Below are 26,697 nucleotides of genomic sequence, written 5' to 3'. Positions count from 1 at the left end.
GCCCGGTGGTGGCCTTTGTGTGTGGCGGTGGGTTAAAAAAACTTGGATAGGCCAACGCTGCCTCAATATGCTCAACCCTTTCACTCGCTCAGTCTGTGTGAGGCAAACAGAGACCAAGCATTCGCTGAAAGCTTTGTGTATATATATATATCTATTAACCCCCTGACTTTTAATGTTTTAAGAACATCCATTTCCACCATTCAGTTTAAGTGTGTAAACCAGTTTAATGTCTAGTTAACATGAAATGAGAAGCATCCTGAAATAGCTTCTCATGACCTTTACTGTGAAATGAAATCCTTTTGTTCAGTGTACAGCAGGAGGTAGCTGGGATGTAGGTGTTTAAAGTGTTAGAGACACCTGCAGGGGCCTCATCAAAGGATAGCAAGTAAACAATGAACAAGGGATTAAAAGAAGCAGTGGGCCTGGGTTAGGACTGTGAGGTGTCCCCAGACTGTGCCATTATCAGAAAGGGCAATCTCCACATGTTGTGAAAAATTGGTTCTTTGAAGGCTTCACTGAGCACAGACTAATAGGCTTGTCCTGTCTTTTTATGACACACAGCGCAGTGCAGGTTACATATAAACGCTAACTTGACGCGTGTCGTCCTGCTTCCGGAACACTTGCAGTTTTTTTCTCCTGGTCTTTGGGCATTTTCCTCCTGGCTTTGCAGTATTTCTGCACATTGATGTCTCAGAAGGCAAATTGTCCACTTAATTTTCTTCATTAGACTAAACTGACTTCTAAAATAAATGTCAACACACTCAGGCTGTCAGCTTGTCATTGTGTTTGAAAAACTGGAAAGCTTTATTAATGGATTAGAGGAGCACGTAGGCATCACACAAGACCACATTTTAAGCAAGAAGCACATAGATTACCCACCCAAAACCTGTGATGTTAGCAAGAGAGCCGATTCCAATCTCCTTTCTTTTTGACGGGCTCTAAAAGGACTCTTCTCTTTGTCGCTTTCTCTTCCATATTCGTGTTTTTTGTGGAGAGAACGTTTGAGCCACACAGAGAAGTGCTGATGGCCTTCCAAGCAGCCACTCTGATTTGTAAAAAAAATTGTTTTTGCAAGACATACGGTGATTTTATTCCTTATCCATCCCCCTTTTTTTGCTGTTTCCTGAAGCAAAACATATTTTTGAAAACGATAAAGATGAAACAAACTGCGCTTTATCAAACACACCTTCAGGAAACAGCATGTGTATCAGCAGAATGGTAAGATAAGAGCTTCCTTTAGAAATGCTGGCTCAGAATACCTCCCTAGTGCACTGCGCAGTGCGCCAGAACAACGGAGACTTCTGTATCTACTGTCTTAAGACAAGTAAGAGTTTCCAAGATCTCTGAAAGAAAAAAATGCTGAAAGGAGAGGAAAGCGATGTTTCCACATTTCACAAAGATGACGCTCTGTTTTGAGCTTTGAGCTTGTCATCTCCGACACGTACAAATTGTTGACTTATTCATACTTGTGCTGTCACTGCTTGTGAGATGTCAGATGTAGAAGTGGACTGATAAGACTGAAGTGTTACCTTGATGGAAAATTCTATTTTGTTATTTTAACAGTCAGGACACGGCTGTCTTCAGCTGCTTTTCTTCACGACATGTCTTCATGGTCTGTTGATAAAGCGAGAGGCTGTTATTGTAATGCTGTGTTGAATGGATGGAAGTTTATATGACATTTTTAAATGTAAATTCATCCTACTGAACCACTGATGCCAGTGTCTTTGATGGACACTGCTTGCAGCTGTATCAGTTTCCTTTCTCTGTCAGCCAACCTGGGTGGTTTTCCTTCTGTTTAGAATACCTTTACTGGAGTAGATAGCTGTTGAGTGGGTGATTAATGTTTTAAAGTCACAGAGCGCCTTGTTGTGCCTCGCTCTGAATTTTGAAAGCATAGAGGCAATAAAGCTTAACAGGCTCAAACCACAACACGGCTCCGACCCCTAATGACACATTCTACAGGGTATAAGTCTGTCGGCTTGCATGTGAATCCCCGTGTCATCCTTTGATAGAGATAAGCGCAGAAATGAGGGCGGCTGCAGGTAGGGGTAGATTCTTCTGTCGCTCTGCTCCCTTTGCTTTTTAAAAATCCATGTGAAGACAAGCAAAAGGCAAAGGGAAGCGGGAATTGCAAAGAATCTCTTTCACCAAGCCACTGGCTGCAAGTCCAGAACTGTGGGGTGTCGTATTTTGTCTGAATTAGAAACAGTGAAAAGACTAAAAGACAGCTTGACACCAAACTGAAATCCAACTACCCAAAGTCCTGTTCCAGCGTCAGCTCTCAAGCAGCTTGCCTGATTTCTTGATGGGTAACCGAGGCCAGCTTGGAGACCGAATTGCCTGGCGTTGATGCGGCAATACTTGGCACAGATGGCATCTGTGCCCCCTGACCCTTAACACAATCATCGTATACGATTCCCCTCTCGGTGCCCACTGTGTATACATGGTAGCTCAAATGCTAGCATCAGGTTTTTGGTCAATGGGTTCATTTACATGGAAAAATGTCCTCCCCCGCCTGCGGTTTGAACTAGCCGACTTGAATCGGTGCCTGCCCTCCCTTTGCGCTTTCATGTATGTGAATGGAGGCACTTGTTGATTGTGACCTCACTTCCCTCTTTGTTTGGAGTCACTCACTGGATGAGTTGATGTGACCTTGAACTTTTCCCTCCTAGAGGTGCGTGGATTCTGGGCTTGGCGGCTTGTTTGCCGGGCCTCACTTGGAACTATGTATGCATTAAACCCTTTGTTTTCCTCTGAAGCACGGCTCTTGACAGGGGTCAGGAAATGTGGTCAGCTAGGGTGTGATGGGCGAACAGCAATTACTCTGTCATCTTCACCATCTTTCTTTAGATTGTGTGGAACTTCTGGGTGTCACATGGCTCCAAAGGGCTTAGGCTTATTCTGTGGCCTTATGGCCCTTGCACTGACTCAACCTCCTGCATTCCAGGAAGTACCTATTGTGGCAAAGAATAAAAACAGAGTTTGTTTTGTGGGCTTTTGTGTCCGTGTGTAAATGTGGTTTGCTTGTGAATGTGTGTTTGTGAAAGTGCATGTCATCTCCTTGGCCTGTCAGTGGATGAAGTGTCCCACTGAGTGCTGAGAATTGCTGAGCAAGAGCGGAGAGGAATGGGGAAACTAACTTCTTTCTTTGTGAGTTTGAGCAATTCTGGCCTGCACTGCATGTGCCTGTCTGTCTTGCTTCAGAGCTTGGCAGTGGCCCTTGCCTTTTCTCAAGCTCCCACTGCCTGCTTTTCTTCTTTTACACCTGCTTCTATAAAGTAGCTTTCTTACTCACTGCATTGCTGTTGGCCCTCATTTGAAAAAGACTCATTTCTCTTGTCTTTTTGAATGCCAGTTGAATATTTTTGTCTTTTGAATCACTGTGATCTGAACGCTAGCCTTAAAATGTGTCAGATGAGTCTAAAAAAACCTGATTTTTCATGCATTGATTGCGAGTTTGAGCCACCACATGTGCTATTTGTGTGTAATGAGTGAGTTTTCCCTTCAGGCAGGATGCTCTGTTGAGTTACTGCCTCAAATTTCATAACACTCCATGACAGATAATGCAAGCAGCTAATAATTTGGTCCATTGCACTCGCTGAGTTTAGGATAACAGATACTCCGGACAGGGCTGAGTAGGGCTGGGTACACACACAGTCTGTAACTTTAATAGCTGCCATGTGCCTACCCTGAGGCCACAGCCCTATTGAACCCAGTGTGTTGGGTGTGTTGCTCAGATTCCAACTTGAGCTATTTTCTGCCACTGAATACTGTCTGGGCATTCTTAACAGACTTGAGCTTATTCAAACAACTTGAGTGACAGTGATTAACTGCATGGTGGCATGGATGCTGGAAGAACAACAGTTTCCCACTAAGTGTAAACCTAAGAGATGACCGGAAATCATCAGTGACTTGGCCAGGGTCTCGGGCTGTTTACTATCATAGAGGCCAGACATCCTTCAAAAACACAGAGCTACATTTTTAATGTAAAGATGATTTATAGTTCAGTATCTAAAGTAGGGGTTTCTTTTAAAATATGGTAGACGTGATTAAGTCATTCATACTGATTGTCTTGGAGTAAAATCAACATCTCGATATTTAAATGGTTCCTTGAACAGATCTGTAGTCATTGTTGAGTCACAAATGGTCGTCTTCAAGGAAAAGAAAAATGAGGCCTTGTATATGTGCTTATCAGATAGGATTTTAACATTACGTATAAACGTGTGATTGCATAAATTGCAGTGTTGAGGTTGATGCTCTTTAGTGATGCATTTAACAAAACCTGAAGATCCTGTTTAATTTGCTGCTTTGCATTTTATTAGCATCCTGTGTGTGCAAATCTCCGATTGGGCTGGTTTTGTATACCTGTGAACATACATGTGTAAAACCATGATTAGTATGGTCTTCACTCAAGCAAAACATTAGCAGTATTTATCCCTGCAAAAAAAGACGTTAAATTATGCTGCCCCTTTTTGTCATTAGAATAATCTACAGAAGGACAGGAAACTGTCCAGAATAGTTCCTGTCGGGGAGTTTCAAAGGATCGAGAACATAGTGCTCATTGTTAATGTCTTTGCTCTTGAAGTGGCACTAGTTCTGTGTTATTGTATATACAACACCATGTATCATGTATATGTTGTATTCACTCGCTTGTTTTGTATGTCAGTACAAGCAGAAACTATTTATTTCTGTTTAGAATGACTAAATCTTTGCCTCTGTCTTGACCAGATCACTTTTGAAAAAGGATTTTTTAATCTCAATGGAACTTTTATTTGGATAAATAAAAAATAATATTATTAGAGACTTTTCATCAAATCTTTGACACATTTTGAAGAGCTTTAGAAAATGATGTATTTGCTCTTTATCGGCACTTCCTTGTAAAACGCCAACATCTGTCCTATAAACTATTGACTGGGCCTTCCAGATGTAACCAAATTACTGTAAGATTTGAAGACATGTGTATTCAACAAAGAGGAAGGGTTGCTTCTTGCGTATCCCAATCCAAACATTTTCAATTGAATTAAAATGGTATCCATAATGATTTAATCTTTAGTATATTTGGATGAACCTCTTTAAACTAGACATCGGGAGTATCTTGGTTTGGCTAAGATAACACTCCAGGCTACTACCCGTCACAGTTCTGATCCACAAGTAGTGTTTCGTCATTTGAGGAGGTCTGCAGCCGACCACTATGCTGTCGTTATCTCTGAACTGAAAATATCAACCGAGTGGACTGCAAGTGTACAAAGACCATACTTCCAGTGATGTCGACAGCCACGCCACTTCACTTTTAAAAGCCTTCTTCAGCAGAAGCAATTAGCTGCCTTACTTCGCCACTGTCTAGCCACAGAATTACACTTAATTGTTCCCCTGTCTGCGGTGGTTTCAAAGTTTTTCCCCTCTTAACTTGTATTCCAATAACCACGCTGTCTGATTGTTTTAAGTAGCAGGCACTACCTGTACTGATTGGAAAGTGTACTTTAGATGTGTCCTTGAACCAACACAGCTGATTTAAATGGCTAAATTAGCTCCTGCAGTTCTCCAGAGGCCTGGTAACGAACTAATCATGTGATTCAGGTGTGTTGACCCAAGGTGAGCTCTAAAACCTGCAGGACACCGGCCCTCGGGGCCTGGAATTGCCCACCCCTGGTTTAATGTGTAGCCTAAGATGACAACTCTCAGAAGGCCAGCAAAACACTGTAAAACAATGGTTATTAGTTCAACTACGTATGTGTTGGTTCTTGGCATTTGTCATGAAAGAGCAGCTCTATGTTAAAATCCCATTGAGATCCTTTTGGACAGGCTGGTATACATAGATGGACTCAGACTAAAAGTATATGTAACAGTAAAATATTTCCACACTTTAATGTTTATGGATTAATGTAAATAAATGCTTAACTGTTAACATATGTGGCAGTTCAAACCCAATCAAAATGTCTAGATATGTTTAAAAGTGTTCAGTCATTGTGTGTATGGGATATTTTGTCTGCAATTATTCATGGCATTGAGTGAATACACAAACAGGGTAATGTTCATTGTTTTGATTGTGTTTTGGCACAGTGATATAAAGATTTACACATCCCGAGTCAATTAGGTGTTGGAACATAGAAGTGAGTGTGTTCTGTTGGTACAATTTAGCTGTGTGTACATTGGAATCGACTAGATTATAAGTTGGAAATGCCTACACTCATGCCATGCAGGGCCCCTTTTTAATGCTCCCGATCATGAGAAACCTCTGAAGTTCGAGTTCATATTCCAAGTTTGAAAAGAAATAATATCTATCAGGTTCTTTTTGTTGATAGTAAATTCCAACATGCAGAGCACAGAGATATAAAGACCTTCTGTGGCTGATTTTTCCAGTGCCCAGTGAGTGATGTAATGCCTCTGTGCATACAGTGGGTCAGTCACCCCTGTCTTCTCATGGTGTAAGTAGCAGCTCACTACCTAGCGAGAGGGGGATTTCAACCTAAGGCGATTTGGGAAGGTTGTGTGTGGCTAATCTGCACTGATTCAAAGGCTATTATAGCAGAAGGCAATATTTTCACCTCCTCCTCTTTTTTTTCCATCACACACTTGCTTACTCTGAGTCTTAACACCAATTTCTGAGGATGGAGAGATACTCCTCTGTGCTTTGATAATCCCTTTGATGTCGGACTGTCTGCAGCGATGAGTCTGTTTAAGGGGTTTAGTGCGGTGGGTTTTGGCCTTTGAGACTTTTCTTTCCCTGGAAAATACAAAGCTCCGTGCTGGCCCAGCTGCCCGGGCTGCGTGCACAGGCACAGACCGGCTTGGCGCTGGCTTGGATGCTGGTTCTGGCATGGGGTTGGGCCTCACGGCGGCAAGAGCTGTGGGCCATTGTGCCAGGGAGTCACGCTTCGCCTCGTGTGCCCACTGGGGGCATCGCTTGAATACTCACGGAGCACTGAATGAGTTTTCCTTTCTCTTTTTTTCCCTAATCTAACAGTTACACACAATCTGTCTCTGTGTGACTGTCTGGAAAGATTGAGTTTACAAAACACAATGGAAGTCTTCACTGTAATCGGGTTATCCAAAGTTGAGGAGGATGACGGATTCCAAACTATGCTTGGATCGTAAGCACTAGTGGTCTTACTTAAAGTAATTACATAGTCGGTGTAATTTTTTTAGCAACTTTTGCTACATTGTGTCCCTTCTGCGGCTTGGTTTAATGGAGGCAAAAGAAAAATACTACACCTATACGTACAAACATTTATTAAAAATTACAGCAATTTGAGTTTTGACAAAATAGGAAATTGACAGTGAAATCTTTCATTGTCAATTCTTAGCTATTTCATCAGTGGCTCCTGATATTTTTCTTCTTTTTCTTCTTTCAGTTGGTCCTTTTAGAGGTGGCAACAGCAGATCATTTATTTCCATCTCACCCAATCCCACTTCTTCTGTCACACCAACCCTCTGCATGTCCTCCTGCACTACATTCATGAATCTTCTCTTTGATCGTTCTCTTCCGCCCGCCTGGCATACGTTAAATCAATCTTTCTTCGGCAGGGCGACAGGTGAAACTGTTTTAAGCAAGCTTTCTTACACTATATCACGGATGTGCGCCAAAGCAACAGTGGAAATCAGGAGAGCATAATGATCGACCTGCACGCTTCGGTCCTGGACTTCTCACAAAATGCAGTGTAAAGTTATACAGTGCTGATTGACTGCTTAAGCATTTTGATGTTCATAGTTGATACGTGCAGTTTATCTGGCCCTCCATTGGTCGTCATTTTCAGTCAGGAGAATCTGGGGACATTGCAGAAAACAAACTCAACCCTTTTTTGTGATTTGGATTATTCCTGTGGTGTGACTGGGAAACCTCTTGCTGTTTTTTCCACTCTGTTTTTATTCAGAACTCCAGGGTTCTTATTAATGTGCAATCAACGCTACTTCATTTTTAAGTACAGCAAGTTTTTCTTGCCTTGCCTCTAATAATATAGGCAATCGGTCTGTGTCTCTGCCTCTGTGTTCCTCTTTTAACTTCACTCTGTCATGATGATGGAATCTACCGTTTGTAGCCAGCACAACACGTGCGCTTCAGCTGAGAGAAGTGAGCCATTTGAGTGTGCACAGTGTATGGCTGTCATTCTGGGTCTGAGGCTGCTGTTGGAGGCGGCGTATGAATGGAACTGTTTGAGTGTTAATGTGTTCCTTTCACCACGATTGTAACAATTTACCAAAATAATACAATGACTGGAGTATCCAGAGCGGAATATAGGATTTTTACGCCTCTGCATGGCGTAAACTGAGCCTAGTCTCTGTGACTCAGTAAAGTGCTGTTAAGGGATTTCTTAGTTTGTGTGGCTTCGTTTGAGACAGGAGAATCCAGATTGCCTGAGATAAAACACAGGCTCAAAGCTCACCAGTGACTCTGTGTCTCTGGGTTCAACTGCTTTCCTGAACACTTGAATGAGACGGTTTATGGCAGGTGTCTGCAACAGAAGCCTAGTTATGTGATTGGAACTAAGCTGCGCCAGAACATGCACTGAACTGTAGATGTAGCTTGCTCTCCTATGAAACACCTTTATGACGTTAAGTAGTCCATTAAAAAAAAGGCTAATTACCACATTAAAATTATTTTCTTTCTTAAACAGGGAACTTGAAGAAGCCAGCCTCTTCAGAGATGAGCGGGACCATGAGAGAGGAGCTAGAATCTCTCAGAGCCACAGTAGAGCACCAACGCGTGCTCGAGAACAACTCCACCGGCCCACACCCGAGATCGCCACGCAGGCGCAAGCGTTTCCTGTCCTATCCTCGCTACGTTGAGCTGATGGTGACAGCAGATGCCAAAATGGTGCGTCACCACGGACGCAACCTAGAGCACTACATTCTAACAATCATGTCAGTAGTAAGTAAAATAATGTTTCTCATTTTTTTCAGTGTTTTAATGTGTTTTTGCTCAGTATTATTTGCTGGCATTGCCTTCCTGTTGGGATTACATGCTACTAAAAGGTCTCTAACATACGATGGGGTTAGTTACTCAAGACCTTGTATGTGAGGAGAAGGGTTTTAAAATCAGCTGTTAAACCACTTTAACCAAACATCAATAACTGAACGATTTAGAGGTTCATTTAAAATACTGAAAAGTAACAAAAACTTAGTGAAAGAACATGACAAACGTTTCAGTGTTAGCCATGCTGTTGTTCACACGACTCCATCATGAGGGTCAGATTTTAACATTAAATCAATGACACTCATGCTATTGAACCTTTTTAAAAATGATAAACTCTGCTGAAATGAATGCAACAGAAATAAAGAGCAATCTGACATTTTGGTCACAGTAGTATTCAGAAGCTTTTTCAGTGAATACGCCTCATATGACAACACTTTAAAAAATTTAAGTTCTGATGTATACACCACGTACTCTGTGATATATTTCTTTCCACTATTAAAGCAATTGCCCAGTGGAAACCAGGTCTGTGTTTTTCTAGTCTCAGATTTTACTGTTTGGCATTTTTGGTCGTTAACCCCGATGTAACCTCAGCATGCTTCTGCATATGCCAAACAAACCCCGTTAGCCTGTCCAGCACCTTGACCACTTTATGAGTCCTACTTTTGACTGTGAAAGAAAGCTGGTAATTAAGCCAGTGACACTGTGATGGACTGGGTAGTAAAACGTCTCAACTCAGGACGGGTTATTAATTGAACTGAGTCTAGCATCTGCTGTCTCTCTACACCATTACAGGCAAAATGTTTGAAACACTCATTTACTTGCAGAGGAGTAATGATTGTCAGTGGAGTGTCCTTAAAGGTTGCTGGAGTATAGTGAGTGTTGCATTGGCCAGTTTGTTTTTTACCAAAGTTCGACAGCAAATCATGTTTATGTCTGAAGACCAGGGGGCAGCCATACACAAATGCATGTACAAATGCATTTTTCCCCCTGTCCTCTTTCAAATGGTTACATTTGCTCTATTTTTGCCACAATTTATCCAAACTTACCATATTATTTTCTATTGGTCATGCCGATAAACTGTATAGATATGACCCCTGATGTCTTACTGTCTTACTGTTATTTTAAGAAGGTAGCTTTTAACCATGTAAAAAAATGTTGCACATGTAGCAAAATATAAATTCTAAGAAGTCCTAAAAAAAACTTTACTGTTTAATATTTGTCAACAACATCAGCTCCTGAATGCATTTTGCAGTAATTTATGGTGTCGTCCCCCTCGCTTCTGGCTGTTAAACTGATCGCATGAGAGCATAAACTGGAGGTGAGAGTCTAATGAGCGGGGTCATGTGTCACCGTTGGATGACGTGCATACAAAGACAGTCTCGTTTTATTACCCAACCCGGGCAAGCCTGGGCTACGTTTGCTTCCCTATGTTACGATGAGCTAAATGTTTATAGTAACTAATAAGTTCCTGTCATGAGGCCGTACCCTGTTTCGGGGGACTGCTGGCTGACCGTGACACGGGTGCACGAGAAACGCAAGAGTAGCAGAGGGGAAAAGAGTTGGAATATTTTGCTGTCCCCACAGAGGGGCTGCTTCACATTTGTAGCCAGGTCAAGTTTCCTTCTTTTCTTTTTCCTTTTCTATGGTCTTCTGGGTGGGGGGGTTGTAATTGGTTTAAATACTCTGTTGATTAAACTTACCCTCGAGGAGGCACTTTGTGCTTTCTTTTGACTTTGGTGAGCTGCTGCTATTTTGATTAAACCAAAATAGAGCTTAGCTAAAAGAGCCTTGACTGTGTGTTCCCATTCCAAGTACTTTAACTAATACATGACTCTAGCTCTGCTCTGACTCAGGTTAGTGGAAGTTTGCATTCTTTTTTGTCTGTGTGTTTTGTCTTTGTTACAGGTAGCAGCAGTGTACAGGGACCCCAGCATAGGAAACCTCATCAGCATCAAGATTGTCAAGCTTGTCATCATCCACAATGAACAGGTGAGTACGGGGTCTTGAATGCTACGTGTACGCAGGTCATCTGCGCGTGGCTGACGTCATTGCAGGTGTCTTTGGCTTGGCTTTTTTTTCTCTGTGGGGCCTCTTTGAAAGGACACTGTCTTTCTTGTCGGGCTTATGTGGAATACAAATCATAATGCATTAAGGCTGCTAGCCACCTGCAAATGAAATGCTCTGTTATCAGTTTTTGAATAAGTAGGCATTTGCCTAGGGATTTTCTTTGTTTAGTTTGGTCACGGTGAGATTTTCCTCACTACCTCTGTTATTGAAAGGACCACAGGAAAGAACATAAGGTTGCAAGATGTCACTGAAAAATTACCAATGTATGTCCTTGTTTTCCAAAAATCCAGCACCTAAATCTTTAGTCCAAACATTATAATCATAATGAACACAAACATAAGACTCACACATTAAAGAACATGATGTTCTAATATGTCTTTACCACCATTATTAAAAAAGGTTACTATGTAAGCCCAGTTTGTTGGTCGTAACCCCACTGCTGTTTCACCCAAAACAGGAAGGTCCCACTGTGAGCTTCAACGCTGCCACCACTCTGCACAACTTCTGTGTCTGGCAGCAGAGCCACAACGTCCAGGACGACAGCCATCCTTCTCACCACGACACTGCGCTCCTCATAACCAGGTATCTGCATTTCCCACCCCACCCCTCACCTCCTTTTCGAAAGCAAGTCGCTCGAGCACGCTGCCCTTTTCAGAAGGGATTTACAGGATGGTGTTTTTTCTTTTTCACAGGGAAGACATCTGCCGCGCTAAAGACAAATGTGACACATTAGGTAATATTTTGGCTTTTCATGCAAAAATATCTGCACGTTAAGTTCTTTTACAGTGAATTTTCCACTCCACTGACCACAGCTCATGAACTGTGCTGTAATGAGTTTATGGCAAGCTGTCAGCTAATAATATTATCGTGACAGAACAGAGTGGTAGACCTGGGAGGAGGGAGACTGTGGCAGTGCTAATCTCTCTTAGGAAACAGAAGTTTTGATGCCTTTAATCTTCTCAAACGCTCAAGCAACTATTTTTCCCCCCAGACACACTTGGCTTGTAGATGTTTATGCGGATCTGTGTGTTTTCCTGTGTGTGCGTATTGGTGTGTGTTGACCCTGTAGGGCTTGCTGAGCTGGGGACCATGTGCGACCCGTACCGGAGCTGCTCCATTAGTGAGGAAAATGGAATTAGTGCCTCCTTCACCATCGCTCATGAGCTGGGCCATGTGTAAGTTGCAGTTCTAAACCTGTTGCCCCACCACCACCCCCATAACTCACACACACACACACACATAGGACGTATGTCACCACTCAAAGCCAAGCTCGACTACAAAAGCCCTCTTATCAAGAGACACAGAGTGCAGCAGACACAGGTGCAAAACATAATAAAGAAAAAAAACCTTGACTTTTAATAACATGCCAGCCTACAATGCCTTACTATAGAGCTCAGGACGTCAACCCTCCATGTGTCCGAGCTTTACCTCGATAGCTATAAGCTCAAAGACACAATTTTATGTGGATGCCAGAAAAAAACCCTCAAAAATCCTAATAATAATTGGACCTGGCATTGATGAACAACAACAAAGATTTTCTTGGAAATGGTACAAGGAGCAAGTACAAAGCTAAATATTGTATTTAGTACTTGGAAAGCCTTCCAGCCCCCCCCACCCCCCCCCCCCCCCCACCACCACCACCACCACTCCTCCTCAGCGCCAAAGACGGGTAAAACAAACTGGAGATGTCACATCGCCATCATGTGCGGCTCGCCTTCGAGCGGGTAATAGCGGGGTTATCACAACATGCCTTTGCGCCAGAGAGTGTTTTCACAACAAGCAAATACTGCCACATGTGTGGAGTGAAGAAAGACTCGTACGCATAATCTGTCTTCAAATGACCGAGTCAAAACACATGACTTTATCTCTCGTATGAAGCGATGTTTATTCCAAACATCCATTTGTGGCGAAATTATGATAAATAGCTCATTACCTTCTCATTCTTACGAACGCTCCAGGTGATTTAAAACAGAGAGCTTACTTTTGGATAAAGACAAGGCCTCTGTCTTTGGTTTTTTTTCTCTTCTGCTTCTCTCCATCTGGGTAGTAAAAAGGCGCACTGTCAGTGTGAGCCTGTGAGGTAATAGTTAAGAATGAGAGATATTTTTTCTAGTTCCTCTGCCACGGTCACACATTTTTCCAGTGGAGAGACTGGACCAGAGGAGCAGCAGATGGACCAAGCTTACACCCTCCCCTTTTTACTTCGAGTCTCATGTGGATCTGTTTATGCTAAAGTTCAAGCAGCTGGAAGCCCACTTGGCTCTGTCTCTTGGCATGGCGGATCACTGTGTTTGCAGGCGTGAGCTTTCATGAGTGTTTGGCCCTCTGAGAAAGCCAGTGTCAGGTAATGGGATCCACTCAAGAGCACTGCAGATTAATCAGAGACTTAGACTAATGGCTGGGAGGCCTTTCTCAGATAACTGCGAGAATGTGCGATCACTAATAGGCAGCACAGGGATTTTTAGGTGGCGTGGCGTCACTTGATAGCTCCTCAAAGGTGACATGTATGAGGACTTAAAACATTTGTCTGGCTTCACATGTCCCAGATCAAAAATAAATCTTCCTGACATTTTGCAAAAAAAGTATATCAAGTGTGTAAAGTGCACACAAAAAACAAAACAAATCAGAAAGCCAATGGGATAAAATCTCTGGGATTGTTAAAGATGGTTTCTTCTCGTGGACAAGTACATTCAGAGAGCTGCTTTTCAAAGGATTTTAATCAAAGAAATACTTTTTTCAGTGCTGAAGATCCATCAAATAGGGTGGCAGAGTGGCGCAGGGACAGTGATGTGCACAGAGTGATGCAGTTATTTTGTTAAGAACTTGAAGTGAGTGGTTTCGGATGCATGTAAATCACTGAAATTGGTTTCCTCCATTGATCTAGCCACAAAACTGCCTGATTTATAACCTCATTACACTAAAAGGCTCTAATCTCAGGATTTTAAGGTTGTATTCTCATTTGTATCCTTCTGATCTGACTTATTTGACGCAACATATCCAGTTTTATGTTTTCTCTCCTTGTTTTGTGAAACTCAATTCTATTTACTTTTTTTTTTTTACATCATAAGTGACAAAAAATCTTTTGCATAGTACCAGTTGATTCAGTTTTGATGTTGTGAGTATTATCCAACGGCTTGGTTTGTGTGCAGAGCTTATTACTGTGCCAGAGGCTTAATTATTTCCTGGGTGTTTGCCCTCGGGCCCTCCGTCTCCCGTAGGGTGGGCTTCATGCCAGCCATGCTAGATCTTGTTTGTGTGGTGGTATGGATTGACCCTCAGCTCCAGCCCAGAGCACAGCACTGCCCCACATCCTGGCGTAAACATCTCAAGACATCATACAGCTGCATGGGATCCTGTGTGTATAAATACATGTGTACTCATGCGTGCATGTATTTATGGGTAATGCGCCAAACCGCAGTACAAAACAGGACATCTATGCTGGGCTGCACTGTTCTGGACATGATCAAGAAAACCTGCTCTATGAGACTGCCAGCTACAGACAGCCTGGATGAATTCATTAGTTTGCAGCTTCCATGCCTCATTACGTACAGTTATTCTTTTGCAAAGACTCCCGATTCACTGCTTGATCGCTAAAGACAAATGCTCAAACAATTAGCTGGTTAACTGATTTTTGGACTTGCAGAAAATACAGGAAATAGTATTATCTCAGCAAATGTTTGTGACAATGTTATTGCAGCTTTATTGGTAAGATTGTGTACACATCAGTCTTGTTCTCCTGTCTGTGAGAGCAACTGATGTGTGAGGTGCTATTACCCCCAGCTTTTTCTAAGCATTAAGCCCTTTGAGAATGTGAGATGGTGAGCTTTGACCTCTAAGCTGGAGGTAGATCTCACTAGCATGTTGTTCTCGATGTTGAAGCCAATAGATAATGATAGATGAAGTGTGACATTTTTTTTAAGACAATGTTGCACCACCTACTGGCCAGTTGGAGTTTTCTTGAAACTCTTGAAAGGATTTTACTCTCTAAATATTTAGCAAATAATACAAATAAGGATGTGCATGTATTTGGAAGTGGAAAACAAACAGACCAGTAGAGGAAAAGTGCAAAGTGTGAGGAATAACTCAAAGATATTACCGGATCTGTGGGCTGGTTGTGACCCCCTGCTATAAATGACTGAGAGTCGATCTTAGACATTTGTCCTTTTTACTATGACATATCTAATAATCGGATGATAACCCTCACAATCTCTAAATTCCCCCCTTTTTTTTGTTCTGCACCAGGTTCAACATGCCTCATGATGACAACCCCAAGTGCCGGGAGGCAGGGATAAAGCACCAGTATCACGTCATGGCTCCTACACTTAACTACGATACCAACCCTTGGTCGTGGTCCAAGTGCAGTCGCAAGTACATCACCGACTTTCTTGAGTAGGTATCTGCAGCTCTGCTATCTGGTTCTAAATTGCTTCGTAATCAAAACACGTGACTCATTATGAGCTCTTCTCACGGGAGAGAAAGTGATGGTTTTTCCAGCTTTTACATGTAACTGCTTCCAGTCTCCCACAGAACTCTGCAGACAGGTCAGTGTAATGTAAACTGTGTGGAGTTGTTATTGCCTTGTGTTGAAAGAGTATTTCCTGTTTGAATTTGGGGGTCTTCCTCAGCTGAGCGAAGCGATGGATCTCCTGAAGTCCTTCATCTGTCTCCCTGCTCAGACAGAGCTATTTTGTAAAGAAGCTGGCCAAACAGTAATCTAGTCACTAATCCCATTTCATCACCACAACCTTGTGCATGGGGAGGTGGCTGATTCAGCTACTCCAAACCCGCACCCACGGACGCTCATCCTGACTTCGATTCAAAATGGGAAATGTCAGTTATAATTACATCTTCCCTGAACATGACCCTTTAATCTTTGCCTCCTTTCCTCTGTTAATTGTAGAGGCCTTCACAAAGGACAGCCTTGTTGACCAGATGCGTCTCAAGAGTTAGGCGATGGCCTCATATGGAGTTTTAAGGCCATGCTCTTTGCATAGTTTCCAGCTAGCCCGGACCTCAGCATCCAGTGGTTGGAACTTGCAGCCAAAGTTGAGAAGAATGTCCATCTGTCTCTTTATTGTTTGGATAAAGCCGTGTTGCTCTTCTGTTTGTATCTAATTACTACACAAAAAAACAGGAAGAGCATGACGTGAACGTCAGTCGCATTCATGTTAAACTGTAACATTTGTTAGTCACTTTGGATGTAACACACAGTGCAGGTATCGAGAACGAAGCACTGGCTTCGGTGTGGGAGCCGCGGTGGTGGGAAAGGCTCTTGAGAGTGCAGTCCAAGTGCTTTTGAAGTTTTTCGCCAGCCAACAATGAGGAGCATTGATTGAAAGTAGCACTTCTGCAGCACCACTCCTGCTGAGTGGACCGACCTGGTCAAGTATATCAGTGTTTTGACTGCCCATTCTTCCCGTAGAGTAAATTCAACCTGTAACAGTTTACAAAACGAAAGGCCGTGCCACCTCTCAAACATCCCTTTTCAAATAGCAACGGATTCCCCAATGCGGTCCCTCTTGTCTGAATATTGTTGTAATAATGTGCACTCAAGTCCCGTACCTGAAAGCTGATGAAAACTGTACTGTTGTAGTGCAGTGTCATTGTGTCCCATCTGCTGCACAAAGACACTATTCATTCCTACTCTGGCACTGTGCAATTTGATTTAACCCACAACATCCAAATATAAAATTTAAATGCAACTCTTTGACTATTCCTACCCTCTAGTTCTTGTTCGTTTTGGGGAAACTCTATCGATTTCCTATGTACATCTCAAATTTTGCCAAAGCAGCAACAACTCTTATAAAGTATAATGTGAAATCATTATAAATAATCCATCAGCATCTATTTTCTTGACGAAAACTAAGGAGCTACTACATCTACTTTGTGTTTATTCATATATAACTCTAATTCAGTTCAATTCAATTTTATTTATATAGCACCAAATCACAATAACAGTTGACATAGAGCACTTTTATGTTAAAGTAAAGACATTATACAGCAAAAACCTCAACAATCAGATGACCCCTTTTGAGCAAGCACTTGGTGACAGTGGGAAGGAAAAACTCCCTTTTAACAGGAAGAAACCTCAGGCGGGACCAGGCTCACGGAGGGACAGCCATCTGGTTGTGGATGAGGAAGTTGAAGACAATCTTCATACAGTTGAAGACAGAATTATCAGCCTCCCTCCATGAGAGTAGTCACATATTCTTTCTTTATGATTCCTTCCACTTTGAGATGCACTTAAACGTCCCTACAACACAATACCACCACTACTGTGTTTCACGCCTCTACCTGTCGTAATCCAAACATAAACACTGTCTCTTTAGTCAAACAAGCAGTTTAGTCTTATTTGATCCAAGGACCCACTTCTAGTATCTTTCTCCAGGTTGTTCCTGGTATATTTAGGTCTGACTTGAAGTTGTTTCTTCTGCAGTGAAGAGAAGTTTTTCTTGGTCTGTGAACTCACAGTCCATTCCTGCACAAAGTTCTAGTGATTAACTTCCTTGAGACCACTATCCCTGACTTGAATAAATCGTTAACTAGTATTTTGGCAGTTGTTCTGGGGGTTTTAGACACATCTCTGCCAGGCTTGTTCTTTACTGTGTGACTCTTTGAATTTCTTGATGCTACTTCTCACTATAGATCTTGACGCTGTCATAAATTTGTAAATCCATCTCCTGCTTTGTGAGCATCATCTAAACGGATCTCTGTTGTTTTTGGCATGATTCTTTCTGAAGTGACAGCTCAAAACCTTGCTGAAGTTTTTAACACTTAATTAGAAGAGAACCTTAAGTTTTACAAGCTTTAAGCACTACAAAGTAAAAGCACATCTTTGCACAGCAGTAAAAAAAAAAAAGGACAACAATAATTCATTTTGTCAGAGGCAAAACGCTGACATGACAGACTTACTACTGTTTGATCGAACACTGCACATGTCATTTAGCTCTTTGTAGAAGCCTCCAATCTGTCATGAGCTGACCTCTTGACACCTTTATGGTGTACGTGAAAACTGTTATTGTTTAGTCTCATGTGACAAGAACACAATAACCGAGTCACCTTGTAAATAAACACACTTCCAAGTCTGCCAAAGGCTTCCAGGTGTGACAGCTCTTGTTTCCAGATGGGAATTGGCTCACCGTCTTGAATCCACACAGCTGATTTTTTGTCCCCCCTCCCCAGAACATAGATGTTTCATTTAAAATATGACCACAGTGACCCCTTCTGCCTCGGTCTGTCTCAGTCTTAATAATAATTCCATTAAATTCCAGTGCACCGATTAGACAGATGACCAACTGCTGAAAGACACTGTAATATGGGACTGTCCGAATGATTCCTTGACAGGCTGCTATGTGGTTTGCATTCAGTGTCTTCCACTGCTGTTGTTTTCTTCTAGTGTAATCATCCCCTCCTCTTGCCACAAGCCAGCATTTGCAACAATTTCTTACATTATGGCTGGAAATGAAAGGGTAAAGAAACAAAGTAATGGTAACGGAGGATAATCCTGTGTAATTATTGGCCTGTCACATCAGCTGGTGCTTTGTTGAGCAGGTGTTTTAGCGGCTCGATCCAGGATGAAATTTGTCAGAGCAGTGCAGACATGTTGTCTAATTACACATCTAGACCTGTCTCATCTGAAAGTTTCCTTTTCCCAAAGTAAACAAAGAGAGAGAAGATCCTTTGTGGCTCGCCTCGCTCTGCTAACATGTTTCATTTGTGCCCATTCACGGCCGTAAATGCGGATGATTTTACACGCAGACTGCTGGTGGATAGACGCAGTAAGTCCAGCTGTGCTTTTGTTGTCTCTTTTATTGTGTCATGGCTCAGGGTGTGGCTCATATACGGCACAATCTGTCATTATACTGCAGCGCTGGGGCTGGTGCAGATTTATTTAACTTAATCATGGTGCTTTAGCATTCTAAATGTTCTTGTTTGCCTTCAGCAGAGGAAAATACATCTAATACAAATGTGATCAGTAAGCAGATCCCTTTTTTGTCTCCATCAAAATACTGTTTTATTCAGTCTGTGGCGCCTAACTCCAGTTTCACAGTGACAGCGTTTGCTATTAGGCTTTTAAGGGGGAAGCGGTATCAGTCTCTCTCCTCGGTAACGTTACAGACCACCCACAAGGAAAACACATCTGTGGATGATCACAGACAGTGACACAGAGATGTTTACCTTGCTTTTATGAAAGAGATGAAGTGTGCTGATACATTTTAGGGTTGGAATTACTACATTGTTATGAAGAGTTCTGTACTGTGAAAGTCTGCCTATTGAATGTGTACATGATTTGTTTTGAATTTATTTATTTATTTAATTTTTTAGCACCGGCTATGGGGAGTGCCTCCTGGATGAGCCTGTGGGCAGAACATATGACATGCCCACCCTCCTCCCTGGTCAGCTCTACAATGCCAACAGACAGTGTGAACTGATGTTTGGTCCTGGTTCCCAAATTTGTCCTTACTTGGTACGTTGTCTTGCTATCAAAATAGATTAAAAAGCCACGGTAAAAAATGAAAGTGAAACATTTCTTTACCTGAAACATTTGAGACAAAAATAAGGCCAAGGATCCAAAACTGACCCACCGAAGGCTCCAATCTGACCCACTGGACACCTGGGCCAAAACATTTGAAGCAGGGCTTAATTTTTGGACTATTAACTGAATTTATTTGAATTTCTAGCTTTTGTTACTGAAACTCCGACATGGCCATTCTTATTACTCAAACCTAAGTAAGACGTAAAAACGTCCTGTTTTCTCACTATTATAGTTTTGTAGTAGTATAGTTAAAAAAAGAGGAAAAAGGTAAACAAGGACTTTTCTGTGAATGAACAAAACTTTGTTACAGTGTGTTTTAAGGAGCTACCACATATTTTTTCTGTAATTTTACACACTTATTTCTTATGATTCTTTCTTACTGTCATATATCTTCCATTTACTACAGCAGCATTTATTTATCATGTAGAAAAACTGTTAAAATTGCACATCTTCGTTCTTATATTAAGATATCTGAGGGATTCATTGAGTAGTTAACCCCTTAAAGCCTGAACCATGAAGTAATCAGGAGAAAACTGTAGCGTTAATTGAACCTCCTGACAAAAGAAAACAAGGAAACTAAATATCACTTTGCATAATTGAGTTTTAATTCATATCATTTTTGCTACATTCTTCATTTTAGTGTGATTTAATTGCTCATAGCAGCATACTGCTACTGTCTCATAGTATATATCAGGTATTTCAGGAGAAAATGAATCACGCTGTTGATGTAGAGGTCTTAAAAACTCATGTATCAAATATGATAGACTTGCCATTATGGGGTCAAACTTCTTTACACTGACCGAACGGGGAATCAGAAAAAGTCGACTACCAGCTGCTTGGATTGAAATGTTTGTAGAATTCCATTAATATACTGGGACTACAACCACATGCTTTATCCCTCTTATGTAAGACCAATATGGCTGGAGCAATTATTTCTTCTGTTATTCAGTGTTGTTGAAAAAAATATTTTGGCATAAGAGGTGTTTTGTACATGCTTTAACACCTTGCAGGATATTCACATCACAGAAAAGCTCTTTTCCTGTTAATTCCCAAATGATTTACTGCTTGCGTTTGTTTCTTTTCCCCCACAGAAACAGTGCAAGAGGCTGTGGTGTACGAGTGCGGAGGGGGACCACAAAGGGTGCCGTACACAGCACATGCCACTCGCTGATGGCACCGACTGTGGACATGGAATGGTAAGTCTCAGTCTCTCCATGTATAGATTATGTGAAATCATCTACACCAAAAGTGCTAACAATTTTAAAGAACACACTTAGGGTGTCCCAGCTGATATTCAAGAATTGCCCATTTGAGAATGTACTGTAGGTGTAGATAATGCTGCTGCTGAACCTCTAGTGTAGGTTAAAGGTGCCGCACAAAAAACAGTCGTTGAGCACTGAGCTCCATGGGATTTTTTCCACCTTCTAGCACAGCGGAAGGAAAACACATGTCTCTCATCTAGTAAATGGACATGAATAATTATTGTGATGCAGTAAAGGCTAACAATGTGATATTTCTGTCAGTGCATTTAAATTAATGACACAAGCCAAACCTCTAATGGAGTTCTGTTTTGAATCATGATGCCTTTCCCTGCTAGTTCATTTCCTCTGCCAAGAAAAAGGAATAATTTATCATATATTACTATGCTGTCGCCACATTGATTGTAGAAACCTGCTCGAGTGGGTTCAGGTGATGGTCCTTGTTAGAAACTTGAAGCTGTACTCTAAGTATTTTACGGAGACCCAACCCCCCCATTAGCCTTAGTGTTCCCCTCGCTCTGGGATGCTATGCTAATTAGGCCTGAGACGGGTCAGTTACTTAAGATATGTGGAGAAAGGGGTGAAAAAGAAGAAACAAAAATGTAAACAAAAGAGGGAGAGAGAGAGCCCTGATAGGGAAAGGTAAATACATGGGCCCTTTGAAAAAGGATGCCGACCGCCGTTCACAGTTGAGTCACCTTGTTGTGAACCCACGACCCCAAAACCTCTTTAAAAGGCGGGTGATTGGGTCAGTGGTCAGACCGTAACAGAGCCAGTCTGAGGCCAGCCAGCGCTCTCACAAAAGACCTCACATCAGTGATTCTGCTGGGCAGGAGGTGGGGAGGAGAGGGCTGAGGAAAGCAAGGAGGAGGTGAAGGAGGCTGTTACGGTGGGCTGGTGTTTAGCATTCAAAACATGCTGGAGAGGAGGAAAGAGAGGGAGTGAGAGAAGGAGGGCTCTCTTTTTCTCCTTAACCTTATGCCCTCCAGCAGTCTTGTAGTGTGGACCCATGTAAATCTCGTATCCCTTGTATCCTTTCATCTTGCTCTATCTCCGTCCTCGCCATGTTAGGTCCTGGATCAGCCCAGTCTAGCGAAGAAAGGTTAACAGGGGATGGCTAACATCTTAATCCAACTACAACAACCAGACTAAACAGTAATGGTCCTGGGATTGTAGCTCCCATACTGCTCTCGACCTGAATGTGGGAGAAACACATAGAGTTCAATCGCACACAGGTTTGCTTTATTAAGATTCAACCCCTTAATCCCACTGGAGCTGATTTAGCTAGATTACCACTTATGCCTGATCTTTAGTGGAGACTAGTCTATATCAGAATTAATTTAAGGTTTAAAGAGACTAGCATACAATCTTATATCAAGTCAGGTTTTTATTCTTAACAGTTATGCATAACAGCATTTTACAAGAAACTACTTCACAGTGAAATATACTGTATGCATATCATATATAGTTTTAACCAGATTTAGCTGCAGTTTAATCTAACCTTCCACAACTAATTTCTATTTCAAATTCAAAATTTCTTTGATTACTCTGTCCACTTGCCACTTTATGAATCACTATGTAGGCATACACTGCCTTGAGCTAAATGTTTAAGATACCACCTTGCCTACATTGTCATAGGTAATAAATCTAGACGCATGCTCTTTCAGGCCACTTTTGTAGGTATGAAGTACTGGAAACCACTGGAAACTATTTGATTGATGTTGACATGACAGCATCGCACACATAAAGCAAATCTCCTGTTCCATTACATCCCAGTGGTGCTCTATTGGGCCGAGATCAGGTGACTGTGGAGACTACTTGAGTACAGTGAACTCAGTGATATACTGGGTACATTGTGGTCATAAAGGGACGATTATGGTCAGCAACAAATAACCCAGGTTTTTCCAATCATCTATTGTTCCATTTTGATGAAACTGTGCAAAGTTCAGTTTCCTAATCTGAGCCTTACAGGTCCCGCTGTGGTCTTCTGTTGTTGTAGCTAGACTTTTAGTCAAGACCGCCAAAACTAAGACCAAGACATTACCAAGACCAGAGGGTATCGAGACCAAGACAAGACCAAGACCAAGACAGACCGAGTCAAGACCAAGACAAAGTCGAGACGAGACAAAAAAGTCTTTAAACTGCAGCCAGATGCTGCTTCGTTTACAGGTGTCAGGCATATATATGTGTTTTTGCGATGCACTCGCACGGCCCTCTTCATCGCTGTCTACTGTCTCACTCACTTAGTGAGAGGACAGAAGCACGCTCCACTTGACTGCCGCGTCTCTCACCCTCTCTGTTTTTCACATAATGATATTATCCTATATCCTCGCATGTGATTGGCCACAATATGGAGGGATTGGAGCATAGCTGAGCCACTGTGTGAGAGCTGAGCAGTGAAAGGAAATTAAGTGAGGAGTCGGCTCTCGCTCAATAGGAGTCGACTCTTCTGATTCACTACAAAGCACTCTCTAAGAACGGCTGTTAGAGCTGATGCTTTTGCGCATGACACATTATCGAACGTTACAATGTGTGTCATGGATACTGTTGACTCCAAATCTCCCGACCACTATGTCGATCTGAGACAGCAAGACCGAGACAGTGAGACCAAGACAAGACCAAGACCACGTAAAAGAGACCAAGACCGGTCTTGAGACATCCAACTCTAGTTGTAGCCCATCTGTTTGAAGGGTTCCACATGTTTTCTGTTCAGTGATGCTCTTCTGCATACATTGGACGTAATGAGTGGTTGAGTTACTGTCGCCTTCCTGTCAGCTCGAAGCAGCTTGGCCATTCTCCTCTGACCTCTGGTATCAAACAAGGCACTTTCACCAAGAGAACTGCTGCTCACTGAATGTTTTCTCCTTTTCTTTTTTTCTGGAATAACAAATGAGAGAAAAATGTTCTTTCATTTCTGCCTGTGTGTGCGTCAGCAGTGGCACCACCTTTGTTTGTGGTGCCGAGGCCCAGATTCATCTTCATGCAGGGTGCTCTTTGAAGTGGCGTTAGTTGAAAGAGCAGGGGACCCTACACCAACGCTCACCTGCCCACACAAGTGCTCTTTAATGTGGTGTCTGAGTGGGGTGTGCTTGTGTGTCTTTGAGCATGTTTAAAGTCTGATAATCTGCATGCCCAGATGACTCCTCTTCATTCTTTTGTGCCAGAATTGCGTTGTTCCTTCTTTACATGTCTTGGTTCTGCTTTTGCGTTGGTCCGTGGTTAGGTTCAAGTGTTAGGCTCTGCACGGGCCTCAGACCCTCATGGCTTCTTGGCTTTTAGCTGTCAGATTCGTAGGATTGCAGCTATGTCTCTGGGATAGGGGTCGAGGTGGGGGGGTTTGGGGGACTGAGGATCCCAGCTCTTTTCAGATACGTGTTTTGTTGCTTGCTGTGTCGTTCTGAGCAATTCCATGTCATCTCATAAACTAATTTTCCCTCTTGCGCTTCTGTGCTTTTTGGGAAGAAGTTTTGCTCTCTCCTGTTATGAAACAAAGTTTTGACCACATTGGGTAATTGAGGTCAGTGCCTCAAATAGTGGGAGAGTAGCATGTCCTGTAAATGAAAGAGGGAGGTGGAGAAAAACTTTGTTTGTATACTGCTCAGTTAAATCAGGGTATTGGGCAGTGCAGGGTTCATGGGTAGTTTTCTCTCTGTCTCTCTCTCTGTTCCCTTCTTCTCTGAATATCTCCAATCCTGCCTGTTTGTCTCCCTCCCACCCTCCTTCCCCATCTTTTGCTTTCACTGGGTGCCGGAGTGAGTAATGCGGTCACATGACCTCGTGGCCGCTGCGTCTGTCATCTGGCTCAGTGGGCCGTGCGCTAACGAGGGCATCCCATCACTTGTTGTCTATAAATACCACCACCACTCTTCCTCCCTCCTTCCCCCTCCATCCTCTCTTTTCTTGCCCTTCCCCGTTTCGGTCCCCTCACCCTTCAAAAGGATGCCGCTTTCACGCCTGGCTGCGACTGTTTGCGTGTGTGTTTTAATTGTGTGCTTCAATGTGTGCGTTTATTGGAGAAGTACCTGTTTTTAAGTGTGAGCAGATGCACATGTGTAGATGTGTGCATGCAACTATGTGTCTTTGTGTGTGCATAGATTAGGGGCCAGCCTGCATGGTCAATAAGTGTCAAGCCGAAGTGCAGGGCTGCTTGGCCTTGTATCAGTATCCTACCCTTTGAAGATCCCAGTGCTGCTTCTCACCACGTTGTGGCTCAGTGGGTGGCAGAGGGGCAAAAGAGAGGCAACAGAGCTTAAGCTGGCTCTATTTTTTGTTTTTGGATGAAGGTTTTGACCTAAAGCATCTCAGCAAGAAATGATGAAGTATTCAATGAATTAGTTTTTTAAATTTATTTAATGTGGTGGCTGCTAGCCAAGTTTTTAGTGTGTGAAATATTTGAAAGAAAGATTTCCACATACTCTTGTTCGTGGCTTAAAATGAACAGTTAGTGTAAATTAAGAAACAGGAAGTTGCTTTTGATTTCCAGAATCTTGTTTGGAAAAGAATGACGACCCGCTCTGGTTTCAGCCATTTAGAGTTGAGATAGTGTGGTCTTGAAAAGTGAAGCCGGGGCAGAATGGAGTATGCTGGCGGAGGCGATGAGTGTTGGCTGGATCTCCGCTGGCAGCTTGACAGACTTGTTGTACGATGCCGGGACAGGCAGCGCGTTTGTGTGCAGTCTTGTGCGAGCGTGCACGTCTGCATGGGGATCGCGAGGCCAGTATCAGTGTTACTCTCAGCTAATCTCTGGGTATTTGCAGGATGTTGCCACTTTGATTTGCTATCATCGCAGACATATCTGTGGGTTTGGGGTAACAAGAGGATTGTTGTTTTCGCATTCGTGCAGTTTACTGATTGAAATTCTGTGTCCGGAAACCACTGAGTGGAGCTTTCATTGCATGTGTATTTGCTTGATTACGCTATAGTGTGGTGACATTTAAACCCGTCGCTGTGTGAAAGGCGATATATTCAGTGGAACTTGGAAAGAGTTACAAGATAATGGGACAACAGCAAGAAGCTGAAAACACTGCATCCGACTGTAGCAGTGAACCCACTTCCTGCACAAGCACAGACTTAACGTAGAAAGCCTTTATTACCTCAAGAGGAGGTCATGTTTTTGGTCGAGTTTGTGTGTCGTTATTTCTGCAAACATGATAGCTCAAATACTTTGTTTGATACACATGTGCCTAGAGCAGGGCGATATGACCAAAAATATTTATCACGATATACATTTGAAAATTTGCGATAACGATATAACTGACGATATAATTGACACTAGACAAAATACTTTACAACTCCACAACTTTATTAGTGCAAAAGAAACATCAATGTATTTTCACTTAAACAAGCAGCTGTTTTTTATGTGCATTAAAGTTATATAAAAATTTAACAGTGCAAATGCAAATTCCTTGCTGACAGTTTAACCAAAAGGCGTTTCCAGTGGAAATTGGCCGACATGTCCTCAGCATAACCATGTATATTATCCACAAAACTTAAAAAGAGGTTATACACACACAATATGGTAATATTATGTTGAAGCACAGTATGTATCACTTCGCCAGGCTCCTGACTACGGTAGCCGTAATGCTCCGACAATCCATCAAGCAGTCCGGGTTCGTTGCTTAGCAAAGTCGTACTAAAACATTTGACAGATTTTCGAGCGCCGTGTACCACGTAAAATCATTTCCAGGTCGGTAAACACAACCAGAATTCATACATAAGGCCCATGGGATTATAAGGGGCGCTGTCGATTTTCAGAAAAATCAAAGGATTGATTTTAAGTGTGCCGTATTTTCCAAAAAAACACGGTAATAACGACGGCCCGCTAGCATGCTCTACCAAAAATAGTGCTTTGTTGTGTGTCTGACGGACGAAAGCTAAACCAGTTCCACACCACTGAAGTTGCAGCATTTTTACAAACCAATTCT

The 26,697-nt window shown here is 42.4% G+C and overlaps 1 protein-coding gene across 1 annotated transcript in view; it reads left to right on the top strand.

The window, feature by feature from the left end:
• LOC120730050 (A disintegrin and metalloproteinase with thrombospondin motifs 20) overlaps positions 1-26,697 on the top strand; it is a 75,990-nt gene that overhangs the window by 6,810 nt on the left and 42,483 nt on the right. The window contains exons 4-11 of the mRNA XM_040026144.1: positions 8,613-8,866; positions 10,817-10,900; positions 11,436-11,560; positions 11,671-11,711; positions 12,048-12,153; positions 15,221-15,367; positions 19,304-19,445; positions 20,606-20,710. Coding sequence (XP_039882078.1) covers positions 8,613-8,866; positions 10,817-10,900; positions 11,436-11,560; positions 11,671-11,711; positions 12,048-12,153; positions 15,221-15,367; positions 19,304-19,445; positions 20,606-20,710 — 1,004 coding nt within the window. The remainder of the gene's footprint in view (positions 1-8,612; positions 8,867-10,816; positions 10,901-11,435; positions 11,561-11,670; positions 11,712-12,047; positions 12,154-15,220; positions 15,368-19,303; positions 19,446-20,605; positions 20,711-26,697) is intronic.

Source organism: Simochromis diagramma, unplaced genomic scaffold (assembly GCF_900408965.1).
Source record: "Simochromis diagramma unplaced genomic scaffold, fSimDia1.1 OVJJ01000293.1, whole genome shotgun sequence".
Taxonomy (NCBI): domain Eukaryota; kingdom Metazoa; phylum Chordata; class Actinopteri; order Cichliformes; family Cichlidae; genus Simochromis; species Simochromis diagramma.
Note: the sequence above shows the minus strand (reverse complement) of the source record. Positions and strands in the feature narration are given on the sequence as shown.